Source organism: Falco rusticolus, chromosome 4, assembly GCF_015220075.1.
Source record: "Falco rusticolus isolate bFalRus1 chromosome 4, bFalRus1.pri, whole genome shotgun sequence".
Taxonomy (NCBI): Eukaryota; Metazoa; Chordata; class Aves; order Falconiformes; family Falconidae; genus Falco; species Falco rusticolus.
In genome coordinates, this window is record NC_051190.1 from 61,847,412 (window position 1) to 61,873,695 (window position 26,284).

Below are 26,284 nucleotides of genomic sequence, written 5' to 3' on the forward strand. Positions count from 1 at the left end.
CTGTGCCAAGAGCCTCGCCTGCCGCCTCAGCCAGCCGGCGGCGGCGCACTGTGCTCCGCATAAGCCGCAGGAACGCAACGTCTGCCCAAGCAGAGCCACTGTGTGCCTGGCAGGGCTGGCTGGCTTACGGGTGTACACGAGACAAGGGATGTCATAAAAACAATTAACAAAATCCTGTACCTTCCCGACAGAAACCCAGACACCCTGTAGCTTCTGCTGCAGGCTACTGCTTGTATTACATTTCTGTAACTATCCCCGCAGGTTTAAAGACAGGGACATTGGAGAAATGGACAGCTTCTGTAAATAAGTTTATAACACAATAATTATCAAAGAAGGTGGCTGTCATCGGAGGGATGGCGATCACACTCACAACAAGGCTTTTCCTATTTCCACAGATGTGTTTCTTCAGGTACAATTGCGAGAGCAAATGATGGCATTTTAAGCTGCATTTCCTATTTTTCAAGCTGAAGCACTTGGAACATTAACAGTGCCAAAATGTCACTGGTGGAGGGCATTTGTGGCACCTGAGGTACAGCAAAGGAAAAGCAACTGTCTCAGCAGGGAAATCTTGCCCTCTGTTTTACTTTCCAACTATTTTAACTAAGACTTTTTTGCAGTTCTACAGATTTCATACACGGCAGGCAGCGCAGACCAAGAGACACAGTGTCAGTCTCAAAATATATGCACAGACCCAGATGACGAGAAACCTCTTACCTCCGTTTGCATCTGTGAGTTCCGTTCTTCTCAGGAACCCCAGATAGCCAGTTCGAGCCCAGATAGTCTGTGTGTCTCCGAAGCTGAGTCGTGAATTAAAATGATCTGATTGCAAAGATTCATCTCCGTAGATGGTAAAATACCCACTGGCATTGTGAGTGCTGTGAACCCATATCTAAGTTAAAAGCAATTATACTGGTATTAATTAAAGCAGCTTTCCAGAACGAAGCATTGTTGAAAATTTTTGATGTGAATGTTTTTAGTCATAGCTAGATAATACTATAACGCTTTTTAACACTTGCTGAATTTGTAGCTGACCCAGGTTTAGGCACGGAGACCCCAGTGTGACCTTGCTGCTGTCGGAGTGCAGAGTGGAGCCGTGCCTCAGGAGAGACATGCCGGACTCATGTCTGCGGGGACACCTGCCTCGCAGCCCTCTGGCTCCTGGAATCGCTCAGCTAGTTTGGAGGTCCGCTTGGTTATGGCAATTTTCAGAAAAGCCCAGAGACCACAGTGCTCTTTCCATAGCCTCCCCGCCCCGTTTCAGTGTATTTACACCAGCAGCGCATCCTCCGTAAACACCAGACAGATTATTTTAAAGGGTGCAGCCAGGGCCCTTCACTTCTGGAGGATTCATCTCTTCTAACTCAAGGCATCATGGAAAATTTTACAGTTTCACGGTAATGAAATCTTACAGATGAATCTCACATATTAGATTGTCGTTTTAATTATGACTAAGCAAATTCTTCACGTTGTTAATTAGATCCTTAATTTCTCATTGAAAATAATATTTTTTTTCTCTCCCTAGAAACATAAAATAAATTGGAGAAACATACAGCCTTGCTCAACTCAGCTAATGGGAGTACATCTTTGTGTTTAAGCACAATGATTATAAAGAGAATAGCACTAGAAAACCATCTAGGTGAAATTGGACTAATCAATAAACTGATTTTTTCATGTAAGATTCCAATAGAATTAGTGAAGCACCAAGTAGAAAATAATTAGGAAAAGCAGATTTTTTTTTTTAATTTTTTTAACAAACTTCAGCTATTATTAGCATTTATCAGGTTATATTATTAACAATTTTAACAATTATACAAATACCATGCTGCACAGCTTATATACTATAAAGATCTGTAGAATTCACAACTTTCTTAACTGGGCTTTTGATAAGACATACTATAGGAAGAAACCATTGGCCCATTGGCATACACAACAATAGCTTTATCTCTGCAATTTAGTTCAGAGCATATAAAGGTTAAGTTTTCATGACTCACCTCACCAAGATGAGAATCTCCTAAGGGTCCCTTTGTTTCTGGATTAGCAATAATGATACGTACTCCTGGGAGGATCTATTGAAAGAAAACATGAGGCAGTAAGAAAGCAGATACCAGTTTATGCAATCATATGCTGGCTCTTCGTCCCCCAAAAGACTTCATTAGAAATAAGAAGAAATCCTTAAAAAGTTAAAGTAGACTTATAACATGAAAAATTAAAATATTCTGTAGATGTAATAAATTCTGAGATATCTGGGAAATGCTACAAACCCTCTTCTCTTTGTGAAAGCTGTTCCATCATGAAAAACTCTTCAGAAATCAAATGTTCACCTACAATATAAAGATCCTACCAAGTGGCCCTGTCTTTCTGAGAGTATATACTAGAAGAGAGAAAAAAAAATGCTAGTCACATGGCACTTTGTCCTGAAACAAAAAGAAAGCCAGCGGCATCATGCAACCTCCCCAGAACAACGGCCTGCAAATGACTTCATGGAAGGGACACTCAACTACTACAGAGGTGGGCAGGTGTTGAACTCCAAAACAGAAAAGGGAACATCTTATGACCATGAGTCTCTGCAAAATGATGGTTACTGAGAGCTTTGGATGAGCACCCACAGCACCGAGGGTGGTCAGTGAGCAGGCAGTGCCCTGGTGGCTCGGTGCAGCGGGGATGGTACCCCTCCTTTTGCCTGGAGGCAGAGCGCACTTAGACCTCGGCCACGGGCAATCGGCCAGACAGCGCAGCCAGGGACAGAGCTGAGAGCAGCATCCCCATCCCTGTGAGCCAGTCCTGTGTCCTCACCCTGCCCCAACCGCGATGCCGTGATCAGTAGATAGCATCAGTAATCTCAGACCAGTTCTCAGTGGAGGTGGGTCTCCATCGATAAAAAGTGCCTTCACGAGTGGCACATTGGGTGGCTGTTTCAAGAGTGAGACGCGGAGGATGAAATACCTTCTTTTTGCAGGAAAGTAGGAAATGCCTCTTGTGTACAAGAGGGAGGCACAGCCCCTGAGGGAGCAGTAACACACCAGTTACTGCCATCGTGCTGTAAACTCAACAGCAAAGAAAGGTCTTCAGCCTACACAGTTGATAAAGCCCTTCTCGACACTACATGTCAAAATAAACCGAAATGGAAATTTACTGAAAAGATGTTCCACAGAAGGTATCTTTAAATCTTCTTTCAGTACTTACTTTTCCTGACTCCATGAGGGGCAAACTATGTGGAGATCCTCTCTCAACTAAACGAACTCTGTAAAATACACGTAAAAATAATATGCATAATACACAGTTGCATTTATTTGGTTTTCATTAATGTTTATTTCTAAAAGGAAAGGTTAATGGTCACAGAGATTAATGTTATTTTTGGAACGGATGAAGCTTATATCTTGTAGGTCATAATCAGGCCCAATATTTAATCTTAATCAAGACTTAGGGCTGGGAAAATAATGAAAAAATGCTGTGTATGAACATTTCCTTAAATATTAAATTCTTCAGATGTAGTTGGTGCCTTTTATTTGTTTTTGATAGACTTTTGTAAATGGAATTCCATGCACAAATTTATTCACAGGAAGAAGGATCTAAAATAATTGATTTCCCACAAGACCATTATAAATGCCAGGGCACAGACAGAAAAGCATGTGAGCTGAGTGAGCAACCACATTCCACGAGTAGTTAACAGTTAAAATCAAAGTCATATCGAAATAACTAATAACCTGGCCTCGGCTTTGAATCCGCATTTGCAATCTTTTAATTATTTTCAATGGACAGTGGTTGATTAACATTTTAATATAAAAAAATAGTTTTAACGAAAAACATTATTACTGCTGAGGTCAGGCCCTTTCTCTGAGTGTGGCTCTCTGGTCCTTTCTCTTCCTTTCCTAGATAATTTATTTTCCCACTAAAGGAACATGAATGGCAGCTATCCTTCAGTGGTATGGTGGTCTGGAAGGAAATTCCTCATTTAACCTTAGAAAATGCAGCAGGTTAGAACGAAAGAGTCTTTAAAGTCCTAAAATAGCTGACGATCTCAGCCAGTAGATGAAGAAAATTTTGGTAACGCCTAGACATTCCTGTATCCTAAGTGAGATAACTTAAAAGTTCTAACAGGCCATGAAACCCTCAAACTTCCCACTCCTGAACATTTTTCATAATCCACTTCACCAAGCTAAATCTGGACTTCTGTCAAAAGAGCTGCTCTTACCTCTTTCCTCCCCTCAGCTGTGATCAGAAAGAAAAAAAGCGAGACAAGATGCCCTGTAAAAGGTAAAGATGAAACATTGCAAGAGAGGAAGACATAGCTAGGAGCAGGTGGGTGGAGAACTAGATCTGGTTAAACTGATCATAAACCTGCAGCCTGTTAGAGGCAGTCACAATAGATCTTGTTCAGCCTGTTTTGAGGTCTTTTATAGGCAGAGTACTACAGTGCTCAGTTTGGGGAAGGAGCGATGAGACACAGACACCTCAGCTAGAGATCCCTTTGGAGAAGAACAAAGCCTTGGGAAGTTCAGCCCCTAACCATAAAGGAGACAGAAAAAGATTATTTTTTTTTTCCTATTTCTTTGCTCCAAAAGTCTTCTATATAAAAGCTGGGACTGTCGAGGTCAAGGCAGGAATAATGAAGTGTTTTATCTGCAGTTCTGGGAAGTTTCTCAACCTTGATGGATGGGGCAGGGCTAAGCCCTGAGGCACTGCACATCACTGTGAACAGCTCCTTACGCTAACAGAAAGAGATACCCAAATACCCAGCAATTTCAGACTGCTTTTCCAAGTTATTTTGAGAAGGAAAGTATGTAAAGTGCCTGCAAGGGGCACTGCCTGGAGCAGGCATGGTTAGGCAGCTGCAGCCTGACCTGCTCTCTTGCAAGGTGTGAACAGCAACCACCTTCCAATGTTTGTTCAACTGCCACAGAACTCCCAGACAGAGCCCGAAGCACTAATTACCACTTCTGTGTGTAACCTGTAACGGTATACTGTCCTTTTTCTACACCGTACTGATCTCTCAAACCTCTGTTTTGTTACAGGAGTGCACACACACCTGTGTGTTCTACAACGTTCTCTGCTGAAAAGCAGTAGGGCCACCACTGGATTCAACTAGAGACACAGAAACGGGGCAGCAGAAACCCAGGCAACAGAGGCTTCACTATAAGGTGTATGCGCAAGGTTAAATGATTGCTACTTTATAAAGGGTATGTCGATATAAGCCATGTTTGCCTTGCTGTTCAAATGGCAAGCTAAATCATAGGTACTTAGGAATATGCAGCAAAGGCTTTAAAAATAATCCTGTGCATATGGAAACAAAAAAATATTGCAAACCCCAGTTGTAATAATGCCTGTATATCTGGCTTTATATATGTATCTTTGTTCTGTAAAATCCATATTAGTGTAGAAATAGAAAATGCCTTAAACTGAGTTCTTCCAAACAGCTGACATCTCCAATCTTTAGATCTGTATTTGCAGACAGGTAGCTGCTCTTAGAAGAACCAGTCATCATCTCCACCACTTGGTATCTCCTTTAACAGACACAGTTATCTTGTTTATTACTTACCAACATTTGTCAAATACAGAAAATCTTAAAAAGGAGACAATTTAAAAAACCTCAGCCATAAGCACTGCTAAGAGTGATGGTGTAACAAAGGTCAGGAAGTACTTTATTTAAATTTAAGACTGGTTTAAAAAGAATCCGATTTGCGTAACAGTAGCAAAAAACCTCTGGGGCAGGAGAAGTGTTTGTCAGTGTTGTCCAGCTGCCCAGGGTCACTGCTGGCCTTTGCTCCCTTCCCATTGTTAAGACATGCCTTGGTGAAGTGTTGCTGAACTCCAGGCCTAGCAGAAATCACATATAATAAAGCCATACTACTGGAAATGAATCAACATTCATAAATCTGACAATCTCTTTCTTCTTTGCTTTCAGCATCTGTGCTTCCCACCTTGTTCTTATTATCACTAGCATATTCTTCTGGTTCCCTTCACCTGTTTCCTCCAACCTTGTCTGGTTTTTTAGCACATGACGATCCAGAAGGCGTAATTTCTCAGCTTCCAGTTCTGTTAAACCTCTCCCACTCAGTGCTTTCTGCCTCAATCCCTACAGATTTATCCCAGCAGCGCACTAAACACAGAAATGGCATTTCCTGGAGGCTTTCTGCGAGGGCCCCGTTAGCACTCAAAAACTTCGACTCCTTTTTAAAAAGTTTCTGCTAAGCTCACAATGCAGTTGGGAACACGCTGTTAAATCTCTTAACAACTCTGAAATAATAAAAGATATTTTGCCCCAAAGAGATTTCAAAAAAATAGAAGTAAACCATTACACTCTGATGTTACCAACTCCTATGTGTATACTTAATTTTAAGTGTGTAATAGTCTTATTAATTCGACTGGGACTAGTACTGTGAATAAATTATGGACATCAGGCAATAATTTTTAAAATTAGTTTTACTGTGCCTCAGCATAAAATAATTCAATTGTTCCCACTCTTCCCTAAGAGATATCCATCCTTCCACTGACAAACACAGACAGCAGACACAACTGAAAACTTCTTTGCTTCCCTCTCGGGTGAGCAGCATCACTCTCGAGGCTGGTCTGGCAGGCAAGGTAAAAAGGCAGAGCACAGGGTCCCCCAGACCCCAGAACACCTCTGAATTACCCAGGTGCTGCTGGCAAAGAAACCCAGGGCTCCTCATAGCCTTCTCAGGACAATGTTAGTGAGCCTTCTCCAACTTCACAGCTATAATGTGCTCCCAGACAGCAGGGGTCCGGCATGGGCAAGTCCTGTTTCTCTGCAGTGCTCCAGCCACTCCTTGTTGGGAGCAAACCCGATCTCTTCCGAAGTGAGTACAGAGCCTTCCCGCTGCCTTCTGCTGCCTTCCAGCCTTGCTGGGAAGGGCAGAGGCGAACGTGGCTGTAGAGCCAGCCTGGGCAAAGAGCCTGAAAATCAAGTGGATGGGATAAAAATGCTGCCCTTGGGCGTGAAAACTACTTTTGCACCTTCTGGTGGTTTGCAGCCAAGCTGAGAGGGAAAACATAAAATGAGTGACCCACTGTAGAGCAGACACAGGGTTTCTCTCACACCAAAATGTCACACTGGAGCAGAAAACATTCAAGAATCGTTGCACTGTTACAAAGCTCTAAGCAGTGATGATACACGGTGAATCTGTAGCATTTATATAGTATAGTATAGGCAAGTACGATTTTTATATTTTTTCCCACTGGTTCCTAAAAATTAGTCTTTTTTCTTAAAAAAAAATCTCTAACTGGAGTTGTACAGTTGAGAAAGCTGCCTGTGCTTCCAAATCTGGCTGCTGGGATTTCACAGGGAATGAAGCTACAACACCAGTATGTGCTGAACTTTTTTTTTTTTTTGGTTACGATTTAATACATTGGACAGATTTCATCTCCTTTAAATCAAACATTTACTATAGAAAAGCAGGATTGAAATGACTTCAGAATGAAAACTGGCAAGCTGTAACTAACTGGGCACTGTAATCGCTGTGCAGCAAAGGGGATATCGAAATACTGTAACAATGTCTTTCTGCCTAACTATCTCACATGAAACTGCAAGTTTTGTTTATGCTTCTTTTCAGATCTGGTCCATTTGGTGATGAAAACTCTCCAAAATACGTTCTGCAGCCTGCTAGTATTTTGCACTAATCAGAGAGTTTGTCAGCTGAGCTATTAACTATTGCTTTGGGAATCCGCAGGGGCTGAAGCGTGCAGAGTGGTACTAACTGGTGTTACAATGCCAAAACTGGGCAAACCTTCAAAGCTGGCTGTGCTGTGGCTCTGAGAAAGACTTTGGATTCTGTGATTCTAATAGAGATGGAAAGAAGCTGTGAGGTTATCCAAGTCTCGCTCCCTGCCAAAAAAAGACTTCCCTGCAGTGCACTTTCGAGTGCTTTGTCTACTCCTGTTACAGTATCTCAGATGATGGGGCTTCTTCCACTTCCCTTCAGAGTTTATTTCTCAGCTGAATGTATTTTATATTCAGGAATCTTTTTTCCTCTGTGGTGCTTGGCACAAACCGTTCTTAGCTTTCCATTGTTATTTCTAACTAGCTGTCCACGTCCAATTCAAAGGAGTTATTCCGACTGTCCCCTTTCTTTTAAAATATAACTCAGCTAAAGAGTTTATCTTTTCCCCTAACACTTGGTCAAACCCCATATCTTGAACTTTTTCCTTTCCTTTATAGCCATTTACAGAAGCTGAGCCATGGTAACTGCCCTCCTCCTCCTTGCCAGTGTGCCAGCATCTTCTGCTGTTAGCCAGGTTTGGGCACTGAAGCGTGGCACCGTCCATCATCTCAAGCTCCTATTTGTCTGTTTACCCTCCTGTCCCTTCCTCCTGCCCTAAGCGGTCTGTTCTTACACCATGTCACTTTGCAGCCATGCCAGCTTGGAAGTCCAGCTTTTTGGTTTCTTTAATACTAGCTATTTTGCACACTGATTTCTTTCGGTAGCTATTTTGAGATGCTGCCACTCTTGAAAACCTTCAGCAACAAAACCTAGAGGAAACCAGATAGGATGTGATGCACACACAACCTAATATATATTGAAAATTCACTGTATGTAAGTCCCCTCCTTGCCTATAGCCTTTCCATGGCAGAAAGAAACAGCTGATGCTCTTTTTGGTTTCATTCCAGTTCTATTTCTTAAATTTTCCTGCTGATTGTCATCTTATGTTAGCAGTTGAGCTTTCGGGGAAGAAGGTGGGTGTTTTCTTATCCTGCAAAGAACTGATGCTTTGAAAATTTTTGCATATTACACTGGAATAAAAAAGTGTAATATAGAAAGAAGCTGTAAACAGAATCTGAAAAAAATAATATCACAGGTCAGAAAGAGATTATTTATGTTTACTGTTTCAGTTTTTTGGTTTTGTTTTGAAATGTAAGTTAATTAATTCTCCAAACTGAAAATGCTTTTACTACCACCACCATAAACAAAAATTAAAAGTTCAAGTAGGGTGTTTTGACCACTTTGAGAATTCCATCTTTTTCATTAAGCTGAAAAAGATCTGTCAAAACTGACTTCTGATCTCAATACAATGGTGTTTTCTGGTGAAAAAAGACAACCACCTAACTAGGAATTTTAACTAACATCTATTTGTAAGGCATTTAATGCCAGAGAGCACATATGCTTTCGTGTTGCTATATCCAGAGCGCAGTGACTTCCCAGTTCCAACTCAAATGGCCAGGAACTATTGTCATGACCTATTGCCATCATCAACACCTTTCAGATATATATATATATATATATATATATATATATATATTGCTGTCTAATGTTGAGATGGTGCCTGGGTAAGACTGATGGTGGGAAAGGGCTGATGCAGCCTGTTCTGATTTTCTATAGCAAGAGGAAAGATGGGCACTGTAGGTAACAGTGGGAGCCTGGACTAGTGTCAGGGCTCTTTGACACTCAAGACTTGCAGTGCATCGTCTCTTTACTCAAATACTAAAATATTTATACATAAACTATTCCAGAATTTACAAGTCAATGAGCTAATTCTACCAAAAATGGAAAAACAGAAAACATAAGCTCTGCCTTCCAAAATGACATACACAGATCAAATAGCCAGATCTGAAAAGGAGGAAAATGGCATTGCTGAACACTTAGGCTGAAGGGAAAATCTAGCTAATGAAGAAGAGTTTCCCTGCATCATCCTGGTTTCCTCAGAGCAATTTTCCACCCATCACATGACCAATTCAGATAATGGATAAATTCACTGAGACTGAAAAGGGGAGTTTTGGATTGAGGCAAACTTTATAGCCAACAAAATGAACAACCATTAAATGTTCTATATGTCTTGGACGTATTTCAGTCCTGTTAATTCGATAATCAACAAGTTCAGTTAAAGAATCAGCACTAAATCACTTCCTTTAATGTAAAGACTTTTCTTCACTATAAACCTAAATTACACTTCATGTGGCAAATTCCCTGAGGTCAAAAGCAAACAGCTTCCAATCCTTCAGACAGCTGAACAAAGCAGCAGAAAAGGTTACACAAGGATTTAAGATGCTTTGGAAAAACTGGAAAGGGATTGAAATGGGGCAGAAACTCTGGTTCAGGAAAGGGATATTCAAAACTTCATAGAATAAAAAAGTAACAGCAATTTTATCATATAAGACTATGGGAATATGTAAAAAAACTAAGCTATGTTTATGTCTGTTTTCAACCTTGGAGTACTTTAAAATATTCAGCTCTCATCATATGTGAACCACATTGAACTTGCTTGAATTAACTTTTGCACATTGTGTATAGCACAATACGCAACCATGTCAAGTGAACGCTGTGGACTGGGACTCTGGAGAATTTGCTGTCCCTCCTGGCCCCACCTGACACCTACTGTGCCCCATCAGGCACAGCATCACCCTGCTCTGTGCCTCAGGTTCGTATTTGCAAGAACAGGCATAATGCTGCTCTCAGCTGGTATCTTTTTATTTACATGACAAACCTCCCAGGACATGGTGTTTATCACTAATTGTCTTAACAGCACTTTTCATAATCACAGTTGTGATCTGATGATTCTGTTTAATTCAACATGCTTTTTCTACTTCATAATCATCTTTATCTTCCCAGTTCTAATCGAGAAAAAAAGAGACTCCACACACAGGGAAAACTTTCATGACAACAGACTTGGGATCTGAAAACATCTGCATCTAATTGAATTAGTTTATATGGTGTTAAAAAATGATGGAAACAATTTTATCTTCCTTGACACAATATTCATATTCTACATTCACACAATGTAATCAAAGGTGGAATTTCTGAAATCAACTCATCCTCTTTCACTTGCCCTCCTGTCTTGCTGCAACCTTCAGAATTCACCCTGCATTTCTTGGGAAGAACTGGCAGAAAGTTTCCTCTCCTTAACAAGCACCAGAGACACTTCCTTTGCATGGCAAACTTCAACACACAGAGCTGTTTTTTTAGTTGAAATAAAACTGCAGATTACCACTCTGAAGAAAAGGTCAGTGGTGCCAGGAGCAGCAGTGCCTGGTACACCTGAAGGGACTGAAAAGGAACTGTCCTTTTCCCAGGGGACTTACTGGGAACCCTGGCTGAGCTTCAGACTCTTCACATAGGTAAGCTCATCTTCTGCAAACAGACACTTAGTATATGCAATATTAAGGATATGTGAAGCTTGAAGCAACATATTAAGAGCTACTGAAGAGAGCTATTTAAGAGCGTATTACACCTCTAACCAATTTAGTGTTGGATCCTTATATAAATATAGGATGCTTTTACTGTTTTTCAGGGCCCTCCTTCCCAGCCATAACCATTTAGTATTCCTACAGCCAGAGACTCCACTGCCAACAGGAGCCAAACAAGTGCCTGAGGCTAGCAAAGCTGGAGTGGGTCTCCAAGGTGGCAGAGCCCTTTTCCCAGGGGTAACCGCCAGCACAGCACCCTCTGCTGAATTATTTGTTGCAAGAAACTGTCAGCGTGTGGGACAGCAAAGGTCCTGTCCTTCTGCAGAGGCTGGCAAGAGAAAAGGGGAAAGGAAAGAGGGATGGAAAGCACTTAGGAAGCTCCATCTCCTACACCACACCACAGCCTGCGGCTGGGTCTGGCAGAAGCTACAAAAGCTCACTCCAAATTTTACATGTATTCGTTCAACATTTTCCTTCCAGAGCAGATGTCTCCATTGTGAAATGCACTCTAAGGTAGCAATATGGGAAAGCAGCACTGTTTCCTCCACTACTGAAACAGTAAACGTACTCTATGTTGATCACTGTCCGCATTTTAAAGAATCACTGTTTAGTGCTCCATTAGTGGTATCTACCAAAATGAGGGAAACAAAGCAAATTATGCTTCAGCATACACTACCTGCAAAAATCAATTACATAAGACATTTTAACTGTAAAGAAAATGAAATAATGAAAATTCCGTTTTTTTAAGACATTCCTGTATGGTTAGACTCATGGCAGACTCTGGGAAGAGAAAGAAAGAAGAATGGGAATAACTTTTATATATATATATATATATGGGGAAAAAAAAGGAAGATTTTCTAATACATCTTCTCAGAAATGTAAGCAGCCAGCTTGCTTTATCAATTCCCAGCTTCTGTAAGGAGCATGACTGAAAGAGAAGAAACTATAACACCAAAGAAACACAGTATATTCTGATATGGGAAATCCCTTTTTTAAGAAACAGCATCAGACGTTCTTCAGGAATAAAAATGTTGGTGTATTTTAATAAGCTGAAATATTACTGGGAAATTTCAAACTGGTTTGTCAAAACAAACAAAAATTGAATGATCTTCCATTTAGTTCTTCTACTCATGGCTGAAGAGTAACATGCACATGAATGACAATTGCAAACAATCAAACAAATGTCCAACTGCAGTCCGCTGTCTTTCCTGGAAAGCTAGGGCTTTTTATTTTGCCTTTGTTTTTGTCTTACTTGGTACACATGACAGTATCCTCTTTCCCCTAAGCCCTCCAGGGAAATATAACTGGAATTTCTTGATTTGTAGTTAAAAGTATGCTAAACCACATCCTCTCTCAAAACCTGCACTCAGAGCCAACTCTCATTGTCCTGTTCCACTGAAATCATAATATTGTAATCCCTTGAAGATGACTTTATCAAGGAAGAAACAGACTTGTTTCAAGGGAGGAAATATTTCAGGAGCTAGTAGTCTTGCCTTAGCAAGCACAGAAATTTGCTTTGTAGGGCTCCCACCCCCCTAGTTTAATTTCACAGCTCAGACTGACTGGGACAAGAGGGGGTGACTTACTGTCTGAAAGTCATTGGATGTTCATCCCTTTCTCCTGCCCTGGAATAAAAGTTGCTTTATGCCTGGAAACATGAAGCATCCTCACAAGCTCTTAAAACAGGTATATTTACAAATTTTGCTGTAACTCCGGATCCTCATACGTAAACAGTGCAATCCCTTAGATGTTATTTGCTCCTCTTCGGTTTCCCAGGTCATCAGCTTTGTCCCTAACCACTGACTATCCAGCGCACAGAGGTTCAACAAGTCTCTTGGTTTGTCCCCTGACACAGGCAGGAACAGCAAGAGGGAATCTTTCCTCTAGACAGACTGGGACTTCTCCTCTAAGCCAGAACTGGAAGTGCTGACATGATGCTTATCAGCCCAAATTAACATTTTTTTCCTGGGAGATTTGTTTCCCATAGATCAGGAACAGCACCAAGGGGATTTCTGAGACAGCAGGATCTGCATGGCAGAAACAAAACAACGTTGCTACAAGGCCAAGGCTGTATCTCCTCCTGAGCAAAACCATGAAGAACGAGGAGGATTTTGCCAGTACCATGACAGCTTAAACTCACTAATGAGATTCTGCAAGTTAACGGGCAAAATGCCTGAAAGCCAGACGTTTCTACAGAGACACCTCAACATGAAGCTGCATCGTTACGTATCATACTTAAAACTCTGACGGATTTCGGTTTTATTTTAAAGACCTCAACCCTTCCTCCTCCCAACTGAGCTACCTCTTCTACTGACTTCACAGCAGTGAAAGTCTTCTCATTTTTCCATGGGAAACCTGTTTCTGTGATAAAAGAAAAAAAACCCCAAACCGCTAAAGCAACAGATAGTCTAAAAAAGAAAAAAAAGCATGGGTGATGTCTGAAACTTGGAATTGGAGGCACCCAGATGAGAAGATCCTCAAAGCTGGGGATGACCAGAATGGCACTGCTGGAGGTAGCACTTGACAATTCAATTTGTAAACAAGCTTACTACATATAAAGCACTCACCGGTGGCTTTCTGAGGCCAGTGACTTGTGAGGTTTATGTTTTGACCAGTTTCCCAGGCGTATAGCACTTCAAACCTCAAAATACTCTACACACTTTGCCTACTGAATCTTACCACAAGGGAGAAGATGGCTGGTTGTCAAAGGGGGCAACAGTAGATTTAAACTACCCTTCTGGATCCCACACAGAGTGAATAATTGAGGCCTGGTATTTTCTTTAACCTGCAGCTGGGCTCTGTATGCTGTAACTCATTACAAGAGCTGGAAAAAGCACTGCTCCCCAGAGCATCAGGGAGCACTCTTCGAAGCTCCTCTTTTGCTACCGTTGGAAAACGGCTTTCAAGTATGATTAAGCAAATGAAGTTTCACAAAAGGTAACTATTTCACTGTCACTTGCCGTTAGCATGTCTCCTTCAGACGTATCTCCCCCCAGTTTCTTTTCCCTACTACGTGACTATAAAATGGTTATCCTCCATGCTGTGACTGTACTACAGAGCACTGCTACGGCTATAGCTTAGATAATAATTTACCTAAATAGCTTTTCTTTGCCTAGTAACCCAGTAATAAGAGTATTTTTCAAACTAGATGGAGTAGAAGTGTTTGACAATTAGGAAAAAACCTCCCACGGCTTTGTTGCTTGGTATTACCCAAAACAAAAAAATATATACAACATCAACGTTTCAGTAAAATATGGAGAAGGATAAACATTTGACAGCCAGAATAAAAGGCTATTTTTCTTTTCCTGCATGAAGTCTGAAATGCTGAAATATATTAAAATGAAGCCAAAGCCTTAACTCATTCCTTTTGATAGAGTCTGCATTTGAGACTGGGCTCAGAGTATAAGCAATCTATATAAATAAATCCGAAGTAACTGTTTTCACATATGTTTGAAATGCTGCAAGTGTGCCCTTCTTTTCTTGGGGAATGTGATTCAGAATTTCCAACCTCTGAAATCACCTTTGTCAAGGAGACAATGTCTCAGCAAGTCTGATGAAGTTCAAAGATCTCTGAATACCCCCGAAGATCAAAACAAAAAAGAAGATTTAGCACAACATACAAGTGACTGCCTAAGAAATCAAGTCTGCTAATGACATAAATATATACAAGGGGTACATTTTTGTAAGAGAGACACTAATCTGCATCACTCCAAGAAGATGCCAGTGATCGCATAAGAAGAGAAGACACCTATTTGTACAGCTCCACAAACTGTTTCTTTAATAAATACAGGAGGTAATCAGGTTAAAATAACTGTTCTAATGATGGAGTGGGAGTATTTCAATGAGAGACTATGGATACCACAAGCCACCCACTGAATGACAGCCAGACTAAAAAAATTAGTAACTTAAACCCAAATACATCTTGGTGCTTCTAGTCTCTTTGGCAATATCCCACACCTGGATCTGGCTCCCTGTCTGGTGCCAGCTGCCTCACCATGCCTGTGACCAAGAACCATCCAAGCAGCTCACCATTACATGTGGCTCAAAAGGAAATCTAGTAAACCACAGCAGGGTTTAATAAATTAAACTCTCAAGTTTTCTAACCCTATGGAAAAAACACAGGCTCAACTAGATGAAATTGAATAATTTAAATGACCATTTAATGCACCAATTATTTCACCAAAAGGAATACTGGAATTTAAAGACAGGATAGGAAGGATATGAGAGGTAAGGGTGCCTGCATATATGAAACTACAGATGGCATCAAATAAAATTGAGAACATTGTTTACTAGCACAGGTTGAAAGTCTTCATCCTTCCCTAGTTTGGTACAGAATGTGGGTGTAGTTCAACAATCAGCTTAATCACAATTTGTAATCAAAATAAGGGGAAACTTTCTACTACAAATGCATGCAAAATGCTATCAAAATCTCCATCAATACATACCTGACTTGATTAGTAGCTCTCTCCCCCTGGAAGTCTAAGCCTCCACTCCACCAGAGCTCCCAAGCTGTCACTCCCTGCTACTGAACAAGAGGACTGGTGCCATTCTTCCCTGCTTTTGGGGGTGGATATAGATTGACTTTGTTCCTTTTTACTTCTTTGTAATTTTAAAATAAATTCCAATATCAAAGCAGATCTTTCCTTACCCAACTTAGGGCAGGACAATGATTTTCGTAATTATTTTTTTTCTTTATGGATAAGATTTTGTAATAGAAGAGAATATTAGAATGCAGGAGGATGTTTATCTTTACAAGATTTGCAGGAACTTTCAACTTTAGGGGATCAATGATCTTTCTCAGCCATCACCAGATGGATCCTTCAGCTCACTAATTAAAACTTCTGAGGAAATCCTCTATACAACATCTTAAATGTGAAAGATACAGAAATGCAGAAAAAAATGCCTATGTTAAAATTTTGAGCAAAAATTCAAAGTCAAAATATTGTAACATTTTAAATGACATTTTATTTCTTATTCATACCAGCTTAGTTTCAAATTTAAGGTAATTGCAGAATTTAAACTAGCAGGTTAAAACAGTAACATTTTGAAAAAAAAATTGAATTATTCTTAAAAAATATGTTTTAGAGTATTTGCAAATATATTGAGACATTTGAAATTCAAGCCTGACCTGCTGAAGAACACTTAAAAAATATTTTTGCCTGTCTATGTGAAAGGAAGATTTATTTTGGAATACATGAGGTCTATTCTCAGTTTGATGAAGTGGTTTGTTTTGCCAATAAATAATTTTTCTACCGAGAACTAACCTGCTGTTAAGAATGAGGAGGCTGTGGCATTTGTATGCTATTATCAGATGTATTTTTTGTTGGGACATTTTTAATTTTATAAGCACATGTGCATATTGTTTTATAACACCCTGGATAAATGGGATGCTTGGGTTTTAGATTTACATCTTTACTGCTACAAAAGCATGTAAGTGTTATAAAAGCCAACATCTTTCAAGTATATGGTGTTTTGGTATGATGAGAAAAGAGGCTCACTCTCTCTCCTTTTTATCTTCCAAGCACTTCTCAGCTTTTAGCATATTTAGGTGCCTTGTGTTTAACCACCTGAAAAGCTCTCTGAGGAGAACATCACTGATCTAAAATGATGATGGATCTGAAAACCAGCAGTTTAGGCAGCAGGACAAGAATATGAATATATTCATTCTATTTCTTTTTCCTTTTTAGGGGGAGGAGATAAAGTTCTTTTCCCAAAGGCAGCAGCAGAGAAATGCAGCCAACAACCTGACAGGGTGCTCATGCCTGGAGTTTTGTTGCATTTGTTCTCCCTGCAGATGCACCCAGGCACATCTACATGACCTGAGTTGCACGGTGAGTCAGCAACTGGGACCAGCCATGCTGTGCCAGCACAGCCTGCTGTGCGCCAGCTCACGTGTGGTGAAGCATTAATCCACCTGTTTTGCCTTTTGGGTCTGAGCTAAACTCTCTAAACAGCATGTCAGCCACTTGGTGCCAACTCAGGAGTCTCCTGTTTTTTTTATTCAACAGCCCAGGTGAGACTTGAGTGTCTTTGCTCACTCTTTCTCGGCCATCCTGGGGATACTCTTGATTTTTTAGAATATCAATGAGATGCCGAGTACAATACTGATGTACTGTCACCAAGAGCAAGCCAGAGTTGTATACTCCTGCTATTAGGATGTTACTCAGTTTCCAAAAAGAGGTGTCTAACACCCCATGAGATAGCACAGGGTGCCTGGACATCTCATTAGTGCTAGCAAACACAACACGAGCTCTATGGGAGACCCTGCTGCAGTAGGTATAGCATCTAAAACGGCACTGATGCTTGCGGTTAGGCAATCACATCTCTTCCTGGTATCGTAACTGATGCCAGCCACTGATGGAGTGGTTGCATCCCTGGCACAAGTTTCCTAAATCTCCAGGTGAGCCCGGCCCCAGCCATTTCCCTCAGCTGACAACTACAGCCAGAGCTGCAGAGTCCCAGCGGCTAAACCAGTGGGCTGGTGGCTCAAAACCACACAGAGGCACACAAAAAAGGTGTTTGAGAACCTTCAACCTGACCTAAGAAGCAAACCATCCAAATAATGTGAAAGCTGGGAGGACATGTCTAGTTTGGTTGATGGACCACCCCTAGATCTCTACCCAAATCATACATCACACAGGCATTTTGATCTAAACTCCTACCAAGCAACATTTCTGTAAGCTGTGAATTGTGCACACATAATGTCCAGATGAGCTTGAAATAGTTGTATTCAAACTAATTATTAATTTTTACAGATGTGAACAGGATTTGAATAATCTCAGAAAGATGAACTACAGCTGCTTTTGCAGCAACTAGAAAGTCTTATCATGGCAACTAAAAAAAAAAAAAATAATGTTCAGTCTTTTCCAAATTCTGTAAAATATCTTCTAAAATACAAAATCTGAAAAAAAAATTTCTCACACTTTTTATGTTGTTGGGGGACTGGCTGACCTGCAAAGACTCGGTGGGTTGTTACTATACAGTCTCACAGCTATGTACAGCAGTCTTTCAGTTACTGTTAAGCAATAGTGACATTCAGTTCCATAAAAATGGTTAGAAACAGCAAGTGTGATGACACTATGTCAAATAAAATTGTTTTCTCACCTAATTTATGACCCATGAATCTAATACCAAATTCCACAGGACTGAGTAAATGAGGCATGGCTTTAATCCATAAAACTAAAATCTACATTACCACAATCTGAGAAACCAACTCTAAAGATCATCTTCCGTGCTCTGTAGAATTAGTCAGTAAATATAACTAATATACTACCAAGTCTGATCCTGATAACAATGTCTACTTCTTAATGACATGACAAAGGCAGAGAAATAGTATGCCCATGATTTATGCAGCTTTTATTAACAGTAAATATTATTTCCTCTATATAAATATAAATGATTTTATTGTTTATAATTTTTATTAACTGTGAATGTTATGTTCTCTTTCTATATATGTTTCTAAATACTTACCTTCCAATGAATAGTCTATAAGTGTCTTTCTCCTCTCAGAAAAAATAATTTCAAATAAGGAATTAATCTACATTTGCTTTTTTCTTTCCTCTCTATAGCTACAGCTTTATTTTTAATAATTCATTAGCTCTTTCTCCTGCACTTGAATGATGCTTACATCTATCTATGTACATCGTGCTCAACTTAAACTATTTCAGAGCTCTTAGATTAGAGCAAACACTATGGGTAAATATGTCTTACCTTACTGTGTCCATTAAAAAATAAACATTTGATTTCTAAAGTTAGAAATAAACATTTGATTTCCAAAGTTAGTCATGTAAGCTTCCTTCCTCACCAATAAAGAAATAAAACTACCTTAAAGGTCAATTCCTCCCATGCTGGTGCATGTCTGAGATAGCTGCAATACACTGGTGGGGTGTGTGCCTCTCCCGTGACTGCCGAAGGAGCCTGGCAGACCACTTCAGGCTGGATGAGATCTGTTCTGGTCACAGGGTTTGCTCCGCTCTTAGGTAATGATATGTTCCATTTCTCATTTCTTTTTTACAACATAAATCTTTCAACTTCTCAAGTAAATCTCCTTTTGAAAGTGCAATGCAGAGATGGTAGGCTTACATAACGATAACACCTTTTTACAAAAAAAAGGCCTTTATTTTGCTTGGTTGAGTATGAGCATGGACTGTGCTGTACACAGCAGCCCTTGCAGTTGCTTGGCCAGGAAGACCAAGTTTTCTATGGCTGGGTTATGCAGACAGTAGCATCCCAAAGGATGGATCAGACATAAGCATTATTGTTGGTAACATTGTGTGCAAAGGAATAAAGAAATGGTGAAAGTCAAGTATCTTGCAGTTCCTTTCCTCCATCTGCCAAACTCCACGTGCTAGAAGAAAATAACTGTATGTGAAAACTATCCAGAGGATAATTTGGGCCTGCAGTGCCCTGAGGTCTGCACCCTGCAAGCTGAGCCGGTCACTTTGATATAGCTAAAGTTCGTATTCACCTAAGGGGGACAAATTCTCTGTTAAGCTTTTAAGAAGGATGAAAGAAAAAGAACAAAAAAAAAAAAGAAAAAGAAAAAAAAAAGGAAAAAAACACCCCTATCTGAATAATGTTTTTTTAAAAGAACCAGGACTGTTGAACACTGTCAATTAATGTTCATCTTTCCCAGAGTTAATAGAAAATGTTTTGTTTTGTTAAAATTTTGTAAAGAGACTACTTGCTGGCCTTTTGACCAGAGTACTGGAAAACTGAACTGTATGTGAATGGGTATTTTCTAAAATAACACCTAAAATCAGAAGTTTCCCTCCAACTTTAAGATTTCAGACATCTCCTTAATGTTCTCGCTTCTTGTATATTTATCTAACATTAAAGACAGAACTCGAAAATACCCACAGTTACAGAATGTGGTTGCTCACAACGGCTGAAGCTGACAGTCTATTCCCTCATAGTCTTGCAGCATTAAGAATTGCAGCAAAATTCCCCCATGGTATCCCCACTGGCTAACAACCGCTAGCCCAGGGGAAACACCTCTGTGCAGCTAAAAGGCCCAACGGGACTCCATTTCTTAGGGACCAGCTGGGCTGCACCCCCAGAATACCAGCATCATGAAATCCTGAAGGCAAGAAAAGCAAGGCATCTTCTTAGTCACTGCAGCGCTGATGTCAGATGCTTCAGTTTTATCAATGGTAAAATTAATTAAGCAACTAATAAAAATGTCTACGTCTGCTGGCTGGTAGGAGTTAGCACAAATTATTAATGAGGATTACAAAGGTTTTCAGGGACCGCGAAGTGTGCTGAAGTAGCTTTCTTGCTAGTAACTCTGATAATTGTGTGTATTAGAGAAAAAGAAAAAGGTGGTTCCGACCTGTCATGCCTCAGTGCCCTCATATCAACATACACTGTGGTGGGATCTGGTCCAGATGTTCCCTGTAAACAACAACATCAGCTAATGAGAACCTGAAGTCTGGGAAGAGGAAAGAATTTTACCCCCCCAAATAACTGAATGTTCATTTCACTGCTAATTATGCTAATCAAATGACAAGTTATATTTAAGCTCTTCATCAAACAAAGCTCAGCTTTTACAGAATCGGAAAGAGCACTGGAAAACATACCTACCGTCAGGTACTTGTTACCTCGGGGATCGGAAAAACATCAAGCGGTCATACTACTTAATCAAACACATGTCAACATAGGTTTCATTTGCTACAGAAGGCCAAGTAATCAGGACGTGGATACATACAAAAAATGTTAAACACGTTTTGCCATATAAAGGAATGCTGAAATTGCTGAGGAGACACAGTTTAATGGCAGAAGCACATGGACAGGAATGTGAAGCATGGTTTACTGAGAGTCTTCCATACATGCAACAGAGAATATACTCGAAGCTAAAGATAGTAAAGGTAGCACGCATGACACGAATCAATGTGGACTGAAAGTCTGTAAGCAATTATTCTGATCCTTTCCAGTCTTCCACTGCATAACTTACATCCTTGCTTTATGTCACAATATTTAGTTACTTGAGAAGCAGTAGACTAATTTTAGTTTCCTTTCATGCAGAGATGATAAGAGTCTTCTAGGCCTTTCCACCCACAGCTTTGCTGCAGTTTTGTAACCTGCTATGATCTTCCCTTATCCAAAACCTCAAATTCATCACCACTGAACATCATGTGAATTCCCAATGCTCTAGTCTAGGGCTCTTCTCTCGGCTGCGTACCTCACGTCACTGCTAAGCAGAAAGCTAGAAGAAAAGCATAGCTTCATTTTCAAACACTGGAACTTTGGAAATTTTATTTTCAGCAGATAAATTCACCTAACCTTTGTAACCTACAGGTGCAGGAACTCCTTTATCAGTTATTTAGATGTTTACTACTTGAAACAGCAGGCAACATCAACTCCCAATGAGTTCTGTCCCATTTGCCATATATTATAGAGTATAATTCTTCATATTAGGAAGGTCTAGGGCTAAACTTTGCATTTCTGCAACGCTGGCTCCTAGTTCCACTGTTTTTTGGAGCACTAAAAATTGTGATGGAGTTCCACAAATGGATAATTTTTGTATCTAAAGGGGAAAAGAATTAGCATTACCAATTGATACTTACTGTACAGATACTGATAGTGACCCACCACCAGAGGAGAAAAAGAGTAATAGAGCTGCACATGCATGTTAGCCTCTTTAGCTTGTTATACACAATACAAGATACAATATCCTCTCTAACTATTAACGACACAATTTTCAGTCTACTAGTAAACTCAGCAGTGTAACAGACTAGTGCTGAGTGGAGAACTTATTTGAAATATATGCAACATTAAAAAAAACCACCAAAATCAAGAAAAGATTGGTTATCTTCAAAAATAAAACTAAACCTGAATTGATTAATAAAATAATGAAAACAGTCACGTTTGAAAATCAAAGACAATCACTATAGCATTTGTTATTTTCAGTGTGAATGAAATAGTTACAACAGACAGCTAATATCTGATGAAACCTGCATCCAGATACAGCTATACCGGACTTGTTTACAATTTCATAGAAGGATCTGAAAATCCCCAAATCTCCAGACTCAATTTCTAGTCTGTCCCACTGTTGGAAGCTGATAGGTGGGTATTGAGGGAACATGAAAATCCCCTACCTGCTCAGCCAGCTTCCCCAGCCTGTGAGGCTATAGCAGCAGGAATAGCAGGGATGAGGAAGAGAAGGAAAGAAGGTAACACAAGACAAAAATAATAATAAAAAAATGGGAATGAAGGGTGGGAGAAAAAAAAAAAAAGAGGAGAATGCAAAAAGCAGGGAGTAAAATAAAAAGAAAAACAATGTCAAATACAGGAATCTTACAAATTAACCATTATACCATTAAAGGTTAAAAAAAGTAAAAAATGAGGTGTCAACATTTTAGTAGAGCAACAGAAGAGACAGCTGTAGACTGCTAACCTTGGACAGACTTAAATGGTTTTAGGACACTACAGACAATGTTGTTAGTGGAAAACATGTGTCTAGCATACTGATATATTATTTTTTTGTTTGTTTTGGTGAAGAAGTCAGTAAACATTATGGCCCTGTTATTTTAATGAACATCCACTGAGGCAGGGGTTCCAGGTATGCCATTTCACTACTAAAAGAAATTTGTAAGCAATGTCCTCTGGAAATGAAAAGTAAGCTTTCCTTTTGGAAAAACAAAATATTAGTATACAATGAAGAAAGATACTTACACCTTGCTTCATACAGATTAACCTGCTCCTAAAGTGAAATAAAATCAAGGCTTCATGCACAACCTACTAGAAGACCCTAAGTAAATAGAGTAACTTCATAGTTCATAGTTCAGTAACTCTTCATTCTTAGCCTATTTGTGTTGATAAACGGTGTAATGCATGTAAAGAACAGTAAAATTAAAAGCTGATGAAACCCCATCAGTTCTGCACCATGATCGATAACACAGCAAAGAGACAAAATACAGTGGTGACTAATCCTAACCTGTTACTGTCACATGGAGCATCTAACACCAGATGGCTGCAGTGGGGCTTGCCCTACAACTTGTGAAAATACACAGCTCCGAGACTACTGCTATCCCACATCCCTCTTACCGAACTTCTGAATTCCAGCGAAGTTAAAGACTACAGGAAGCTGCCAGAGCAGCATCTTAAAATAGGTTTATTTTTGATGTGGGGGAAGATGAAGCATTTAAGAAAATAGGATGGATCTACTTATTAAAATTGATGCCCCAAAATAGAAATATTACTAATAATCCAGGCAGAACGCTGCAGTGTAACTGCAAGAAAGCAGAATTGCTGAAATCCGTGAGTGATATAATCATTGCCTGTGACCATACTGCAGGTCTGGAGAGGACTTTGAGAGCACCAGAGCCTCATACAGCTTTTCCCTAAGGAAGGACTTGAGAAACAGCAGTTGAAGCCTCAGCACCGTCCTTCTGCAGCCAGCTGCAGCTGAGATGCTCTGAAAGTGTTTCAAAAGAAGCTGTTGTAGCCAAGCCCAGACTGACTGACTCTATCTGCCTGTGCACATTTATTTTGCGAGACAGAGATAGAGAGCATCTGGAAAGCTGCTAATAGTTAAAAAACGACACAACTTCTGTTCTATCTGAAACTTACTAAGGACATGCCAGGTAGTGTTCAAGGAAATAAAATGGGCCAAACATAATTTTCTGTCTGCAAACAGGTGCATCATAAAGTCACATCCCTTGGACTAAATAAATAAATCTCCTGCCCATGCATAGGCTGCCACCACTGAACCAGCCCTGGTCTGTGCAGACCTCTGTAACACGCCAGGCTTTTATTTTCTGGGAAAACCCTGCAGGTCAACACTGCATGGAGAACCACCCCAACAAGTCAGCAGTACGGATGACTGTGCCAGCACTCAGCCTGTACCTAATTTCCACTGAAGTCAAAGGCCAAGCTGCATGCTCTCCCCTGCTTCCCTCCCCATGGTTAAAAAACAGGAACTAGGCAATCAGAAGTCCTAAGAATTTAAAAAACCTGTTGTTTGGGGTTTTGTTTTGCTATCTAAGGATGTGGCCTCAGTGTTTACCCTGAGTGTGCTTCTGCTCCAGTGATGCCCAGAAATGGAATTTTTGATGCACACTTAACGATCTCATGTACGCAAGCACAGCAGCTGGAGCTGTGAAAAGAACTTCATGGCATGACTCATAGTAAAGGTGGGAAAACACAGAATGTGAGGGAACTCATCCAGAGCTGTACTGTATTGCGAAGTGTGAATCATACTGCTGATAAAGTGCATGGTCTCCTGCTGCACTCTTCACAGAGCGATCCCTTATTACTTTTAATATGGAAGATCCTCAAAAAGTGTGATCTATCACTCAGTAAAAAGAAACATTAACTGTATGCTTTGGTAGACAGTGAGGAAAGGATTTATTTCATATAACTTCAGCCATCAAAGAAGTAAGTGTGCAGTACAAGGTAGGAAGTATCTCCTGATGGTGATGGGACAAGATGGACACCTGAGACAGGCTGGAAGAAGCTCTCTCTTGAAGTACTTCGATTCTACTGACTATAGATGGATATTGGATAACTCACTTAGCCTTGCTGTCTCACGTAAAAAAAGGTGACATAAAAGAAGCAAGATGAAGCCTGCCCTCCTGCCATAGCTTGGGCAGATTTGTTAGTATATTTTCAGGGTTAACTAAGGAAAATGAACAACTTCTAGAATTCCTCCTCAACTGGAATTGAGTAGCAGGTTGAATAAAATAAAAATATTTATTTCAAGTGTTTAAATGGAAATTAGATAAAATCCTAGAGAACCATCTGTGCTGTTGCTGTTGTAAGAAACAGGCTACTTTTCATATCTACTTTTCTCTCTCTCTTGAGAATACTAAGATGCTAGTTAATGAGAATTAAAATATGCTGGATGCAATCTTTTCATCTCAGAAATCCCTGGATCATTATCTGGGACTATACAGCCATAAAAGGTCAGATATTAATGGTATTTAAGTACCTAAAGATGGAGAAAATTATTTATTTTCAGAAGCACACCTCTAAAAACCTAGTCCAAAATGACTACATCAAAAGAAACATAGGAAATTTGCTCTGAATTTCAGACGAAATGAATAGAAATGGCAATGCATTAGGCTGTCAGTGACCTTAACGCTGAAATTAAGATCATTTGGTAGACTAACGCTGTTTTGTACTAAAGGAATTATCACAATTATTTCCTTTTAAAAGTAATCTTCAATGAAACATCAAATTCTGCTAGAAAGTTTTTAGACACACACACTCAGACACACAGACACATACATCTCCCTCCATCCCCCCTTCTTCTTGGAAGGAGGAACAACAGTAAAAGCTTTTTGGAAAAATCAGGATACCTTCCCCTTGTAAACACTTGAGTCTTAAGTTTGTCCAAAAAACTGGAAATCAAGTGAAGAAGTTATCAAAGATCACATCAAAGTTGCATTAGAGGCAGTCCATAAAGAAAAAAGCCTGGGTAGGTTTTTTGCTGGTGTCAATAGCTGAATACTGAGATATGTCTAGAAAGGTGATTAGTAGGATATGTATTTTAGAAAGACCGTAGAATAGACTGGATCACAGTTATCCCTATAGAAGATGCTGTTCCAGGAACCACATGCTGATCTCATGGATGACAAAACTTGTAAGAAAAAAAGCAAAGGCAGATGTTGTTGACTCAAACATCTTCATAAGTATTTTATTGCAGTGTGAAGAATCTAGAAATCATGACCCATTTCTGGAACATATTGGAGACAATGCTAATTTCAAGAACATTGTTGATCAAGGATTAAAATTCATTCTGTTCCTCAGCCCACAAGCTATTCTGGAATATCACTAGCCATAAACTTCCAGACAGTCTGGAAAGAGCTTTCAGTCTAATTCAGTATCCAGTCTTTGGCAGTGTCTAATACCAGATGCTTCAAAGGATGCAATCCTGTATCTTTATATTCTCTATCAAAATGACGTATTTTGTGGTGATGCTTGTAAGTAACATCTTTAGTAATTTTTCAAACCTCTTTAAAATTGCCAAACTACCCTCGGCTTAAATGCTTCAAAAATCATTCTGCTTGGAAGGGTAATGTTACTAAATATAGCGTGTTCTGAAATGGCTTTTCTTCATTCCAGCCACACCATTCTTTAGACAGTGTATGGCTTTTAGTTTGTCTAAGTTTTACTAAGATGCAACATATTAGTAGATCTCAATGAAGC

At 39.8% G+C, this 26,284-nt stretch overlaps 1 protein-coding gene across 3 annotated transcripts in view; it reads right to left on the minus strand.

Moving 5' to 3' along the window:
- Positions 1-26,284, minus strand: part of DIP2C (disco interacting protein 2 homolog C) — a 324,943-nt gene that overhangs the window by 8,739 nt on the left and 289,920 nt on the right. For 2 of the 3 annotated variants that reach the window (XM_037385750.1, XM_037385753.1), the window contains 5 exons: positions 22,231-22,260; positions 20,466-20,527; positions 3,184-3,241; positions 1,992-2,066; positions 715-889 (listed from right to left, as the gene is read on the minus strand). In XM_037385750.1, the coding sequence (XP_037241647.1) occupies positions 715-889; positions 1,992-2,066; positions 3,184-3,241; positions 20,466-20,527; positions 22,231-22,260 (400 nt within the window). The remainder of the gene's footprint in view (positions 1-714; positions 890-1,991; positions 2,067-3,183; positions 3,242-20,465; positions 20,528-22,230; positions 22,261-26,284) is intronic. The other variant, XM_037385751.1, reaches the window with a different exon arrangement.